This window comes from Thunnus thynnus, chromosome 1, assembly GCF_963924715.1.
Source record: "Thunnus thynnus chromosome 1, fThuThy2.1, whole genome shotgun sequence".
Classification (NCBI taxonomy): domain Eukaryota; kingdom Metazoa; phylum Chordata; class Actinopteri; order Scombriformes; family Scombridae; genus Thunnus; species Thunnus thynnus.
Window position 1 is genome coordinate 17,217,826 of NC_089517.1, and position 15,759 is coordinate 17,233,584.

At 40.2% G+C, this 15,759-nt stretch overlaps 1 protein-coding gene across 1 annotated transcript in view; it reads left to right on the top strand.

Moving 5' to 3' along the window:
* The first annotated feature begins 3,591 nt into the window (after positions 1-3,591).
* The window catches only part of igdcc3 (immunoglobulin superfamily, DCC subclass, member 3), a 61,511-nt gene continuing 49,343 nt past the window's right edge, over positions 3,592-15,759 (top strand). The window contains exons 1-2 of the mRNA XM_067587507.1: positions 3,592-3,922; positions 9,464-9,769. Of these exons, the coding sequence (XP_067443608.1) occupies positions 3,856-3,922; positions 9,464-9,769 (373 nt within the window). The 5' untranslated portion in view covers positions 3,592-3,855. The remainder of the gene's footprint in view (positions 3,923-9,463; positions 9,770-15,759) is intronic.

Consider the following 15,759-nt stretch of genomic DNA (forward strand, 5'->3'; position numbering starts at 1 on the left):
TACATCATTAGCTCCAACGTGCACAATAACAGTGAAGACAGAGGGATAAAGATCAAGAATAGCAGGAACCTGTTCAATGACATCAGATACTTTAAATCCAGAGAAACAGTATGCAACGCCACAAGGAAGTTTGACAGACTTGACGATGGAATCACTGATCACAAGAATCTCAGACCATTAAGACATCCCCCATTGTAGATGGCGAAGTTGCTAGGATGATTAACATGAACTGTCACTGCATTAGCAGCAGTAGCAGTCCCTTACTGCCTACAGGAGAAGGTAATAAGGCAGAAACAGGCTGGTGCAAGAGAGCGCCACTGAGGTGTTGTGTGGGGCTTAGGGACACTTTGTCCAAAGGTGGGGGGTTAAGTGCCTGTCCCACTGGACGAAGGAGTGGAGATAGGACATTTCCTCATTGATGATTTGGTCACACTACTAGCTGCAAGAGGAGGAAATGAGCTGTCTGCAAGTTCAGCCAGTGGAGCGAAATGGTTTCTCAGGGGGAGTTCATTCTTGAGGTCAAAAAAGGGGATAGAGAGCTTCTTTACCTTTACCATTGAAGACCAGATTGTAAGGCTATGAGAAGATCAAGGACCATCATCCTGTCTCACTAGTTGCTCAGTTGAGTCAGTTTGGATGTCAGTTAATTTGGAGCACAGCTGAGCCTGATGTTGCAGGAATTCATCAATCAGAGTTTCTATTGATTGCAACTCACTTATGATATGGAGAAGCTCAGTGGCTGACACCATTATGCTGATTGTAGTGTTTGTCTTTTGTGTTGCATAAACAAAAACTTGCACGCTGGCCAATAGGTCCAATAAGAGTCTGAGTACATCACAGATGTGAATGGCTGCAACTAACATTATTTTCATTATGATTATTTCCAGATTTGATTATTTTGCTGATTATTTTAGCAATTAGTCATTTGATCTATGAAATAGTGACAAATGTACCTCACAGTTTTCTAAGTGACACTTATAGAGACAAGCCATGACATCATTAATGTTATTAACACCTGTCCTTTTCCTACTATGACAACTCAAAATGTGTCAGTGCCAATCAGCATTTAATTAAAGTGTCAATACATATAGGCCTACTTCCATATTGTTATTGTTATGATTCTTATTTAGCTCTCATCCTAAAGTCCCCCTCCTCTCAGAAATGTGTTTTTGCGCAGAGTATGACACTGAAAGTCTGTTTTCAAACTCATCTGCTGAAGTGGGAAAGTTCCTGTGCTCACTTTCAGTCTGAATATAAGATGTGTATATAGTACCAGTATGAGATTGGTCCATTATGCAACTTATGCAAATGTGATGTTGAAACGTGAAGCCTCCAGTGCACAAACACTGAGAATGGATTTTCCACCACGTATTTAGGAGACATTTTGTGTATAGCAGTTAACTTTTGAAATGAACAATATTGCATACTGCTATTCATAGATTCTGATCTGACAGAAGGGGTAGATGTAATTTTATTAATATTTGACAAGGTCATTGAACTTTTTTGGGGGAGGAAACCACATCAAACCCACATTATTATTCAAAGCAGAGTATTTTTGTATGTTTGTTTTATATTCAAACATGTCTGTAGGGGTCTTTAAAACAGTTACACATTAAAACCAATAGATTCTTTATTGTTTGGAAAATGTTAGAGTAAAGGTACTCCAAAAAAGCAAAGAGGCATATATGCAGTTTCAAGTTTTTGATTTTACTTTCAAATCATCATCCGGATTAAGTAGAGTTGTCAGGAAATAACAGCTAATGAACACCAGGTGTGTCACTTGATTGCAGCAATTAGGCAGATGATGTCACAGGCCTAGACTGTATTTCTTTTTCCCAGCAGACATTTTGACTTGTCATAGTAGGGGAAGCACAGCTGTTAACACTAATGAGAGCTCTGTCTGTTCTATTCAGATGGCCCAGTACAACATGACAGTATGACAGTTAGTCAGCATGCATATTACAAAGACCCTGAAATTGAAGCAGCTAAATGGAATTCAACCATTATTATTAATATTAAAGTTTACACCTGTGTGTTTCCTACTGTGACATGAAAAGGGATTATTGACATTTTTCTGTGCTTTTTTGTGGTACTCATAAAAGAGATGATTTGATAGTTGATATGCAGTTTGCACAAACCATTGACTCCTTTGATTTTATATACAGTATGTGCAACCAATGACTTAAGATTGATCTGAGTTTACTAGAGACCACACATATTGAGGCATGATTGTAATTAGAGCTTAAAAAATTTGTTGATTATCTAACTAGTCATTTAACAAAAAACAATATGCAGATATTTTGATAATCGATAAATTGTTGCAGCCATTTTTCAAGCAAAAATAGAGAAAAATGGTAATCATTCTCTGTATTACATCATTATAAAAGGAATACTGTATCTTTAAGGTTTGGATTATTGGTTAGACAAAACAAGACCTCTGAAGATGTCACCTTGGGATGGACCTTTTCTTTTACTATTTTCTAATAAATAAAAATACATTTGAAAAAAATTTTAAAAAATGGGTATATTAATCGATAAAGAGAATCATTATTAGTAGCAGCTCAAATTCTAATAGCCTAATGATTTTGTTGACTTAGTCTGATTACGAAACAAAATTTTTAGTATTATTATAGCTGTCTTGTACAGATTTTATAACATAGTGCATATAGCTATATGTGAAAGTATCAAGGTGTGTTGTCAGTCAAGTACCAGTTCTCTATTTTTCATGTGTGTACATCCCATAGGTGCATCCATTAGGATGTTAGATTATACAACCATTTATCTCATGAGGGACATTTTGGTACCTGCAGCCAATGAAGGTTTTAGATCCAAGTTACATGTTTGTGCCACTAGGGGGAGCTCGACGACAGCTAAAGAACCTCTGCTTTGTTGTAATTGAGTGTTAGAGGTGTTTATTTATCATATCAGGTTCACTTGTATTGAACCATTAGCTTTAAATAAAAGAATCCACTGTAGAGAATTACATATTGTTTTCGTTATTGTTCTCAGTTTTGACGTGCTTTTAAAACATTTACACACACAGCTGCCATGTGTTCATGACAAAATGTTTCAGCTGTGCAGTTGTTTTAAATGTTTTTTTTTTGTCACCATATGTTTTGTTTACATAGCTATATGCAAAAAATGAATGTCAGATGATATTTTTCGGTTTAGACACCACATATGTTGATGAATTGGGTCGTAATCAGCTAATTAGCCGATTTACGGTGAGAAAAATCGTTATTGTTATTATTACATCATAATTCAGTTGTTATTATATAATTATTCATTATTATCATGGATGTTATTACTATCATTATTATTATTAATAGTAGTAGTAGTAGGCCAGTGGTATTACTAGCCTGTATCTGTATCTTTAGTGCCAGCAGTAGGTGTTTTATTGATATGCAGAAATCCTGCGGCTTTTGCAGGTTTCTCATGCGTTGTGAGCAAAGCATTCAGCAGTCGGCTCTTTTGTTTCGAGAGCAGATTCAGCGTGTGTGTGTGTGTGTGTGTGTGTGTGTGTGTGTGTGTGTGTGAGAGAGAGAGAGAGAGAGAGAGAGAGAGAGAGAGAGAGAGAGAGAGAGAGAGAGAGAGAGAGAGAGAGGCTGTCTTTGGGATTCAGCAGAGTGAATGAGGAGGAGAGAGAGAGCGGGATGCTGACAGATTCCTGATAGATGGTTAAAATGGCGAAAGCTTGTTCGACCCCAGCGAGCCACCAAACTGTAGCACTGTAGGTCGGAATATGTAGTAGCTGAAGCTGGATATATCTGTGTGCTTGTTTTTTTTAAAACCCCCTCCCGTCTATTCACCTCACGTTGTTTTCTGCGAGTGCTGGAATATTTTTGAAGTGTTTAAATGGCATCCACAAGGCGCCGCCGCCTTGTTCCGTGCTTTTTGGGAATACTCCTAAATGCTTTAATCGGTAAGTGGCATTATCTTAATAACAATGCTGCAGGGTGTGATATCTTTCTAACAGTCTGCTGCTGTCCGGAACCTGCATGGTGCATGCTGCAAGCAGCGATAAGTGCGCTACTGACCAGTAACCCTGAACTTGGCCCCTCTCCGGTGTCCGTTAGTATTTCGGCAGTAAATGCCAGTTTAGAGACCAGTAGAGGAGCCTTGACCACTGCGGAATTTACACCTCTACGTTATCGGGTTGCAGCCCATATTATAGTGTGTTAAAAGTTCTGTTTCCATCTGCGGAACCGGAGAGCAGTAACAGTATTCGTGTCCTTGCTCCAGCACCTGACATGCACGACTCGTTCAAATGGATTGGAGTCTTTTTGGATGTCCCGGCACCACCGTAATATTGCACGGCAGCCACGTGCAGCGTAGTCAACAAAGTTTCTGGGTTGTTTTCATAGGAAGACGATTAAAAGACTTCAAAGAAGGCTCTACTGAACGATGTCCAGTTTGTGCGCTGAGAAAGTCTCATTTTTTTCAGTTACAGTCGCTGCGTGTTTGTCTTGTCTGTTTTCAGAGTGGTCTGGTTTGCCTCATGACTGCCTTTTAATCAGGTGTCTCAGTAGCACTGCAGAATTAGAAACACAATTCCCATGTTATTGTTCATCACAAGATCTCGATATAACAAATTGAGCTCTTGGAGGAGTGGAAGGATTTAACACTTTTATACCCTGTAACTGAATATCTCTTTCAAACCTGCTATTTAGCTTCTATGAGGGCTGCACCTAACACTTTAGCTAATCTGCTGATTATTTTCTCAATGAATCATTTAATCTTTAGAAAATTATTTCACTTCGCTATCATAGAAGACTAACAAAACCATCACATCCTATGACCTGACTCATCAAGCAAACTTTTTCAAATAGTGGATGGAGTGTGACTTCATATCAGAGGACTTCTGTACTAGAGAGTTCTGCACCGGTCAGTCGTTACAGCACCTCGCCCTGAGGCTGGGTGAGATGACAGTGGTTATTGCTCTGAGAATAGATTAAAAGACTGTGGTTATTGCCTGCTGGGGAGAATATTTGTACAGATTAAATGTCAAGACTGTCCCTCTCCTCCTTTTCAGATTTCCTTTTTCGCCCCTTTGTCCACTGTGATAGACAGTTTCTCTCTCTATGTGAGGCCCCTTAATTCGAAGGCAGGAGAGAGTATTGAGTATTTGCAAAGCATACCACACAGGGACCCACAGAGGCCCCCACTGGAATCATAAAGGCTCGTACACAGTGGTTCATAACATTTTCAGTCGGAGGATTGGGAACAAAAACTTCACAAACACGGCTCTGTGATGGATGTAATTCCAATCTACCCGTCGCATTAAAGAAATGAAACTCTTTCAAGTGCACGTCTACTTCCGAGATTAGATTCGGTTTAGATACTTTTTATGACATTTTAAGCAGACTTGATAAGAGTAAAAGAAGCAATAAGAAGAAGATCAGCATTATATCTGTTATGGACTGAAGAGCTTAAACCCTGAGGCAAAATGCATTAAATCATTGAGAAGATCCCATGATAATAAGAAAATGTGTGTTCATCATTTACTTTGAATGGTTTGATTGAGTTACGTCATCAACACTATTAAGTCAAAGCATACAAGTGAAAAACATTGAGGGCCTTCACTTAACTTCATCAACATGTATTATCATGCTTACTGAGACACATCTAAAGATTATATGTTTTAATCCAAAACAGCAGCATGTGTTTGGTTTATCACAGTAAGACAGAAAGATACTACAGTTGAATACATGTTTGAAGGAAGATTGTACACCGACAACTAAATGGCAAAGTTGACACAGGTGAATTATGCAACAGCTGCCCTACATGTATACTATCGAGCCAACACATGGGGTATTTCTCAGCATCCTTGTGCTGCATATTACTACTGTATTACTGTGTGTAATCGTCACTGAGTTGTGAATAGCCAAATATTTGAAACTACACGCTTATGAGTATTAAGGTGGCTTGAACAGAAAAAATATTGATTAATAATTTATCAAGAAGAAGCCTATAGGAGGGAATGCAAATATCAATGTTGAATGTATAGTCTTCCCTCTGGAAATAGAGTAAAGATTGCTTTTTAGCGAGGCACTGTAGGCTATATAAAAAAGAAATTGAGCTGTTCTGTGGACACTTTCCTCAATAGCTCAGTTATACTAGAAACTCCATTTGATTCAAAGTGAAATATACTGTATGACTTTTTCCGAGCGTGGTGGAAGACCCTTTTAACGGAGCTTTCTATTCACAGTTCAGTGCAGTTTATGGAGGGTAAATCCACAATCCTTGTCCAGTGTATAAAACGGGACTCTGCATTCCAATCAAACCTAACATGATGCTACAGCAAATGTGAATGGTTATCTAAAAATGTGTTGTTTTTTTTATATAGTGAGCAAGACTGTATAGTCAATGAGCTGCAACAGTCGGATGCTGAGAGAGCAAGGAGAGAACTAATTTAGCTATAAAATTAGTCTAAATCTATGACTCATATCTTTTGTAAATGCAGGACATTATTTTCTGAGGGCTATCATATGTTTTGATGCCTGGCAGTTGTGTTTGTAACCCATTATATCCTCATGCTGCTGCCTGTAAGAAGCCTGTGGTGTGTCCTGAGCTCACATAGCTCTGTCAGTGGTGCTCGTGTCTGCTAACTACATCTGTCTGTCAGTAGCTGGTGTGTGATCCTCACTTAACTGTTGCAGCAGTAAACCTTTGTGCCAGCCAGCCACACGTATCTGTCAATAGTAAGCCAGCGCATGAGCCACACTTAGCCAGCACTTGTCTCTGGTCTCAGACCGCTAATCCTACATGCCAGTGTCTCTTCCCTCTGCATGGAGAGAACATTAGGATGATGTACGTACGTGTGGGTCCCCTCATCTAACCATGGAAATCCATGCATGTATAGTTTCATGTCTGTGAACATGTGTTTCTGTGGATAGGCATGTACTTGCCACCGGTTTCCACAGCTGTGCTCTCTCCTCCATCTGCACACCCTCTGGATGCTCAGCGTTCACAGATGACCTTAACCTAAGCCGCACAAAGTGCAACATCCGGCTATCCCCTGCTTCTTTTGTCCTCTTATCTCCTTTGTCTCACTGGATCTGTCTTACAATTCAGTGTTGTGTTCAAAATGATTTTCACTGACCTTTTTCCACATTGTTGTTTGTAACCTTCTCCTCACCCTGAGCTCAGGATTGCATTAGCCAGTCACTTTAGCAACATGCTTTATTCATTAGGAAAGCCAAAGCCCAATAACTTTCTCATTGTTTTAGCTAATGGATGAAATTCTGATTAATTGTCATCATGAGAAAGTATATACATCAATAAAACTGTTTAATCAACTTCAAATCAATGACATCCTAACACATTGAACACTGGACTGTTATTATCCTGTTTGCTGCAAGGCTTGATAACATTGACCTGTGTCATGTGACAGCTTTGAAAGCTGAAAATAGGAAGCCCTCAATACATTTCAGTTAATGTACACCCCCTTTTTTCAAAGAAAGATTGAATATAAAACACTTTCATATGTTTTACAGTCTTGAATTTGTCTAGAAGCATTTTGTACAGTATGTAATAACTTGCTTCGCTTTGAGAATTATCTTTGTTTTGATCAAAACATGAAGTGTGACTGACTGGCTGTGTGGCTGCAGGCTCTTAATATGCTGATATTTTTCTCTGCTGGCTGCTTCCTGTGTGAAAACATGTGATCTTTGTTGGACCAAAAAAGAGATGGAGCTCTGTGGTCAGCATCATTTTGGAGAGCAGCAGCCCAGGCAGTGGGATCACCGTCTGCCAGCTAAGGGTTAAATATTTCTCCACTAGCACCCCCTTGTTTTTCACAAGTGGTAGCACTGATGTCTCTCTGGTCCCATGGCCATTTTACTTACCGTGCTTGTTGAGTGAAAAAAGGGGAGGGGGCCACATAAAGAAAGGATACAGAGCACGAAGAGAGGAAGAGGAAATGTTTCTTTGCATTATACTCCATATGTGATCTTCACGGAGGAGTGTGTCAATGAATTCCTTGTCTGCACCTAAGGGGAAGTATTTCTCGGTTGGAATTTGAGGGATGAAGCCGGAGGTTCTCTGTTTTGACCCTTGTGCTTTGCCCCCCCATCCCCCCCTCCACTGCCCTCCCCTAGCCCCCCTCCCACCAGATTCCAGGGCCTGGGGCAGAGACTGGTAGTGCTTAGTCCATCAGCAGCTGAAACATGATACCAAGATAGCCAGCTAAGCTCCTCTTTTATAGTACCAAGTCAGGTTAGGCTGTTTACATCCTTTCTTTATTGTTCTCCCGCTCCCCCCTCTTTACCCCCAGAAACCACAAATACAGAAAAATCTGATCTCCCCAGACCATAATAAAGTGGAAAAACATCACCCCCGACAAATTAACTGATGTGGACCGTTTAGTCACAGAGTATTGTTTTGTGCTGATGGGTGAAAAAGAAAACATTGCGATCACAGTAAAAAAAAGTTGCTGCCACTGGTTAGGTGGTGCAGCACGTACAAGGTCGCTCATGTGTGTGTGTATAGTACAAGAGTGCACATGCTCTGAGTGCATTCAGTCTATAGACTATGAATTCCCTCGTGACTGTAGCCTGGAGGTAGCTCAGTCAAGGCTTTTTATTCATGAGCTGTAAGGCCCGGTGAGCTGCTATCAGTGATATGATACAAGGAGCATTCTTCCTGTTTGTATAGGTGTGAGGGTTGATATGATAATAATCATTCTGTTGCGGTCCCTCATGAGTCTTTATAAAAAACAAGTAGATATGGAAAAGGAATGAATGCATGACTTAACACAGCTTCGCTAACTAATCAGAAATTATCAAGATAAATAAAACCTCTGTTTTCAGTTACAATATCTTATAATAAAAATAAGAAATAAACAGTATAAAGTTGTTTAAACATCACAGATTTGCCTACTTGGCATCTCCTCGAACTGATTATTTCTCAATTAATTGATTAGTTGTGTGGTCCCCAAAATGTCAGCAAATTGTGAAAAATGTTCCCGGAGCTAACGGTTACTCTTCAAAATGTTCCAAACCCAAAGATGATCTGTTTATTATCACAGAGGAGCATGAAAACCAGTCATGTCTCTGGTTTTATAGACTATGTCAAAGTGCAATAGTGGCTGTCACTGTTTGCTGTGTCCTCCTGTATGGACTTCTTTAATGAAAAAGAAGCATAACTTTGTGTTTAAAAGAAATGCTAAACTAAAGTGCTAAAAAGATTAGATTAGATACCTTGAGATGTCTCAAGAGAGCAGGGTAACACATAGTATGTATATGTATTGTAAGACATTATTTTCACATGTATATAGCTACCATCTTAACTCAATGTCCACTTACCAGTACTACCTTTACTTGAGCTTTAATGTATGAGATGAAAAAGCTAGTAAGTGGTCCTTAAGTTAAGATTTCTTTTGTCAAACTACTGTTTACAAGGTCAAGAATGAAATTTCAAACTCAGCTATATAGTTATCTTTTCTTTGCATGTGTCCCTCCAGGTGTGACGTGCGAAGCGGAGCTCTCCTTCACCCTGGAGCCCAGTGACATCATCGCGGTACAGAAGCAGCCCCTCATGCTCCACTGCCAGGTGGACGGCATTCCCCCAATTACAACACAGTGGAGGCATAACGGCCTGCTTTTAACTCAGGACCAGCATCATACCACTTTCATCAATGGCTCGCTCCTGATCGCTTACTTCCTGAAGACCAAATCTGACGGCTCATCTGACGAGGGGGACTATGAGTGTGTGGCCCAGAATTCTTTTGGGCTGGTGGTGAGCCGTAAGGCCCGCGTTCAGGCAGCCAGTAAGTCTCTTCTTTTGTCTTTGAGTTATGCATTTTGAGGGCTGTAGTAAGTTGTGTAAAGGTTTGATACATTTAGTGTGTTTACATGCAGTCACTCTAAACCCAATTAAGGAAATAGTCCTGCTTGGTTTGACTTCCATTCAGGTTTTCAGCCTCCGCATGTCAGTCATCAGATACAACTAACATGGTGGCATGCACTCTGGAAGCTGGTTGGCTGATTATTTTGTTTTTAATTGTAATATTTAGGCTTTATCATCTTAAATTACTTTATCTAGAGATACCAACTAAATATTTTAGTCCCTTGTGTCAGAATAAGACATCCTGATAAAACAATGCAACTATGACACAGGCATGAACTGCAACCTCGACCTCTTAAGTTAGATTAAATTGTGATCTGTTGTCCCTACAAGTGTAAACAATGTAATTAAAATATCCTCTTAATCACATTTCAGTCCAATCTCAGTCTTTTGGGTATTGCTGTGCATGTAAATGTACTTAATATCCCTGACAGTGGAGTCATTTGAATATTTTAATATCATTCTTTGAGTGTAATGAACTTTCTGATGCTCATCTACAGTGCTGCTTAGAAATTCAAGCCTTTGAGTTTAGCATTAACAAGTGCTCATGCTGAGAGTATCCAAGCTGCTTTGTAAGAGTGCAATAAGCTCGAAGCAACTCAGCTGCCCACTTACTGGTGAAGGCATCAAGATCTTTCTTTTTTTTTTCTCTGGCCTGACCACCAAATCTCTTATTTGAAGTCATTCTAGTTCAACATTAAGCTTTTAGCATTGTTGCCACGGTTAATTTACAACACGCTTATCATATCATAGCGAGGCAATCTGACTCCTTCCTCCTCCGTCTCTCTATCACTATCTCTGCTTTTCTTTCTCATCTCTCACACACATACTGTGCATGTCTCAACGTACTTTAATTAAATGCAGAGTCAAGGATGAGCACATTCTTCTGTACACACGCTGAGATGTTGAAGCAGCGGCTTTAGTGACACTGTACTGTTCCACGCTGCTGAGTTAAGACTTTTTGAATGCTCTGTTTTATATGTGCTGTAACACAGAGATGGACAAAGACCTGCAGAAGCCTGTTGATTCTCGGGCTGTGTGTAGACAGCATACTGCTGTGCTGTTGTGGCCAATACAGCTTTTCCACTCAGTGGGATAGGGAGGTTAGCATGGACGTCTCACTGGCCAAAGCGAAAAGTCACTTCAGCTCAGTGGCTGGCGCTGTCAAACACATGCAACTTTTTAAGGCCTCCCGAAAGGGCTTTTCTCTCAAAGGTCAGCTTGCAGATGCCATTTCAGCACATTTTTTAAAGCTTCTTTCTCTGGGAAAGTAATCAATACGGCTCCCTACTTTTATGAACTTGAATTATTTTGACATAGTAGTGAGAAAGCATGAGGAAAATGAAAATCTATAGATATATGAGCACAGGAGGCATCACCTGAACAAGGCGCCGAGAGCACAATAGAATTATCCTGATGATTTGTACTGCAGCAGTTTCAGGATATTATTTATAGCTGCAATATCGGGTAGGATTGTCACGTTACTCGCTTGAAGTTTTGGCGTTTGTATTCTATTGAAACCTGCAATGAAAAATTCCTAATCACAGTGAGAATCAGTTTATTTGCCAGGTAGATCAACATGTGCTCTGTGGTGTATTTGGAAGTTGGTGCAGACACAGCAATGTAATAAAGTTTTTGTAAACAATTCAACTATATACTAGCCTCAAAGTTAGCTTATTCACGTCTCTCTCCAATACTGTTAGGAAACTAACAGCTAAGTATGTTATGGTCTGAATAAAATTAACTTATTGAATATATTTTAAAAAAAGTAAATTTTTCAAATTTACATAAATTTTGAATGTGAAATTCATTTTTTTTTCAATTCAGAGGTTCAATATGTGCATGGAAAATGAAGGATTATGCAATCAAAGAGCAATGTGATGTCTTTCATCTGTTTATACAGAATTCAAAGTGAATGTGGAATGTGATGTGAATCCAGATTTAATCTCTGCTGTGAGTGAACTTGACCTGGAACATGCAGCTATTTGAGCCATAGCTGGAGTTCAACATCAGTCATGGTCATGTTTCAGCCGAGCTTTGCTCTCCTGCAGACCTTTTCCACCTTTTCTTCCTAACTTGTATTGATTAGGAAAGGACCGAAAGATTACTCAAAGTCACAGCCTGACCCCTGATCTCTGACCTTTTGGGCTGTGTTAAGCAGTCTTTTTGAGGGGTCTTGAATGAGTAGAGGCTCTGCTATAATGATACTCCCTCCCTCCTTAATGGAGTCTTGCTTCTATAAAGGCAGCAAGAAGCCATCGCTGTGAAAATAATCCTCCAGAGACCCTTCAAAGGAACCCGCAATATACGAATATGTGACGATAAAATGTCCCCGTATTACCCATCATTTGCCACTAATAGCTTCTGCAATTTTGAAGAATTGCTATAAAACAGTGTGCATTCCCCTTTTTCTTACAATGTATAAAAAATGTCTAAGGCTTTTAGAAATCAGATTAATGGGACTTTTGTTGCACCTTTAGATGCACTGGTTGACTTCCAGTCTGACCAAGGGATCTTATATTTTTTATGTTGTGTCACATAAGAAAAATCACAGATTTTTGCTCTTCAGAAGTGGGCATAGTGTCCTTTGTACTTACAGTGCTGCTATTAGGTTTTCTTGATGGATGGCACTGGAAATGCTCTGGGTTAATTTTGTACTCTTTTGAACTCTTTGCTTGCTGTCCCGTTTCTTGCACCTCTCAAGCTCCAGTTTCTTGCAGCCTCCTCCTGTCCAGTACAGAAGTGTTCCCCTGTTGATCAAGCTTCGATTTGTTAGACTTGTCTGCTAGAAGCTTAATCTTTAAGGTGAACTATAACCCAGAGAGAGGGGTTTGAACAACCACTGGTCCATTTCAGAGTTCTGGACTGGATATAAGTTATTCAGGATAAGGTATTTCGTTTATTAAGAGAATTGGCCCAGATGTATGAGTAAGTGTTTTCCTTACAAAGATCAGTGACTAGTGTTTGTTTCTTTTTCTGTTCCAAGTGTTTGTTAATGTTGTTGCTCTCTTTGTGTTTTTGAGGTAATTTGCTGTGTTATGGTCCCTCTTACAACAGAGCTCTGACTTGTACCACTGTGATGCAATGGCTGGTGTGATTACTGAAGCTTCTTTATAGCCCTCCCAGTGGATAAAGCCTCCATCTTACCCTCCACACTACCACCCTCCATAAATTTCACTTTTTATTTGCTTGACAACCATTTGTGTGAGCTCACTGTCGGGGGCCAGTGTAGGACGGACTCCCTGTTGGCCCTCTAAATCGGCGGTCGGTCCAGGAAACACTTTTTTTCTCCTAAATGTTATCTCTTTGATGGTCAGTTTCTTTCTCTGCCCCTCTCGCTCTTTCCTCAATTTCTCTAGGACCTCCTCATTAGCTTAGGTTCAGGAAGCTTTTCATCATTTGGATGAATGACAAGCCTGGTACAGTGGACCCGGCCAGGGCTCCTGCCCCTCCCCCACAGCACGCCCACGTCACCAGGCAACACACCACAAAAGCCCTCTGTTACAAAATAGCTTTTAGGATCAATTGAAATGACTTGCTTTTGTCTGTTTGTCTGGAATTAATTGGAAAGAGTTGAAGCTTTGTTAGGAAATAATTTATTTTTTTCCCCCAGTCCCATTCATATAGGACGACTGCAATTGACCTCAGGGAGCACTGGAAAAGATTTGCAAACACAATATGAAGTGTGCTGCTGAGAAAAGGCAAATTCAGTGCAAACACGAGGAGAGTGAAAACACAAATAGTAGAAAATACAATAAATCCAAGTATAAATATCATGTGTATTATTTACTTAATAGACTGCGTCATGATATATAAAGAGCCCCGGCTGCTTGATGATCATTTCCACCTTGTTAAATTCTAAAATCGTCATGGTGAATTGTGCTGCCGTTATAATAGTAGGCTTCTGAATGAGACCTTAATGAAAAAGAAGAACCCAGGGGGCTGTAAAGGATGAGATAGGAGAAGACAGAGGATGCCTGTAAAAGTGTCTCAGTTTATACCCATGCTCATTTGTGTGAATTTAACTCCCATTCAGGGCTGTAAATGTAAATAAGTGTTAACCAGGCAGAAAGAGGGTCCAGTAGAAACTACATGTGGCTGAAGATGAGAAGTTGCAACGTGCTACTTTGGAAAGCTGTGCGGATGGACTGCCACCAGCAGCTACTCAGACTCACACTGCGGTTAGTGAGAGTGATTTATGGGGAGCTCATGTTAGTTTACGTGAGAGTGTTTGTACGTGTGCGTGCGCGTGTGTTTGAAGGGTGGACGGTGGCTCTCCATCACCCTCCGACCTTCCTGTCCCCACCCCTTTCATGGCCTCCTGCCTGGGTGAATGCTGAAGCGCCATCCCTACATCTCCTTGTGGCTCCCTTTGTCTGCGAGCCAAACCCCGCCCTCGATCTGTCCCCCTCCTAGCCCTGCTCTTCTCTGCTCGCTTGCCACGAAGCAAGTCATCTCTCTGTCATATAGAGTAGCCAACATAAGCTTGTTTTGACATTTAAGCACAAAGCCTCTTAGTGTTTTCTTTTACTCCTTGCAAAATCAAGATTACCTATGTGCGAAAAATCTATTACACGTCTGACATTCAAGCGTTACTTACTTCATCTAGATTGTTCAGGAAAAGTCATATTATATAGTATAGTCATTGCTGTGTTCCCCCTGCTGATATTATTCCTCTCATTGATATTCCTGTCTTGAAAATATCACATAGTAGTAGTGCATACGGACATGACCTATGACTGCCCTGTCGCTTCCTTTGCGCAGGTATGTGGGCTGATGTTAAACCAGAGTGTTCCCTCCTGCTGTGTGGTCAGCGCCCCTCCATCTGTCCGCCACTGTGTCAGAAGGATTGAGGAAGAAAAGAGCTTTTTTTCCCTTTTTCTGTACTGATGAGGCGGGCTGAGGGGATGAGAGCTCTGACCTCTTCTGTGTAATTACAAAAGAGGCCGGTTTATTACAGTACACCTGCGGACTAAATAATCTGATCTCATTGCCTGACTGCGCACGCTCTGTTTGAGTTTATTCAGAATTGGCAACAGTGAAAATGGGATTTCATGACTTATTTTAGAATATCAATCAGCTTTTAAGAGCTGGTTTGTGAGAGTTAACTACTGATCTCATTGTCTCTCCCTACTGTGTTATATGAATATATATGTAAATATGCTGTTTGTCCTCTATGGGATGTATTTTTGTCATCGAATTGAATAAACAGCAAAACTGAATGCACCTGACGAAGAACATGAACGCATATTTGCATTGACAGATGCTTAAACTTCAACTCTCATTTAAGGATGAGGCACTGTGAATCTCTATTATTTCTGAAGATAACACATCATTGACCTTGAAGCAGTAGGAAATCACCAAGGGATCCCATTCTGCTCATAGCATGCCTTATTGTCTTAGTTTACTGTATGTCTTCATATGGTGGGGAACAATAAGATGCAGTATAAAATTTGGTTTTAGTGAGCTTTCCAATCCAATTAAGATTGCTTAATTATTTTCTAATCAATATATGCATTCATTATCATTCTCTGTTTATCATTTATCACAGTATTGATAATGCTGCATGCTTGGAGACAAAAAGGGCGTTCGCTCGAACTTGCTTTGCTGAATTATATCAATTGCATTGCCTTTATCTCCAAATGTCAAGAACAAACAGCGAAATACAGCAAAATCAAGAACACAATGGCTGCTAGTGTTCTTACATCTTGAGTTTTGCTGTCAGGACTTCAGCCATGCACACAGCGCAGACATGTGTGGAAAGCTTTAACAGTCTTCTGTTAGAGGGGAGCTGCTTCATAATATGAGGGACGAGCTACTGTGTGGGGCAGAACAGGCACCCTTTCACTCTAAAAATATCTGCCTGTGTAAACATCACTTGGCAAATCAAGCTACTAAACAGGGAAAGGAAGA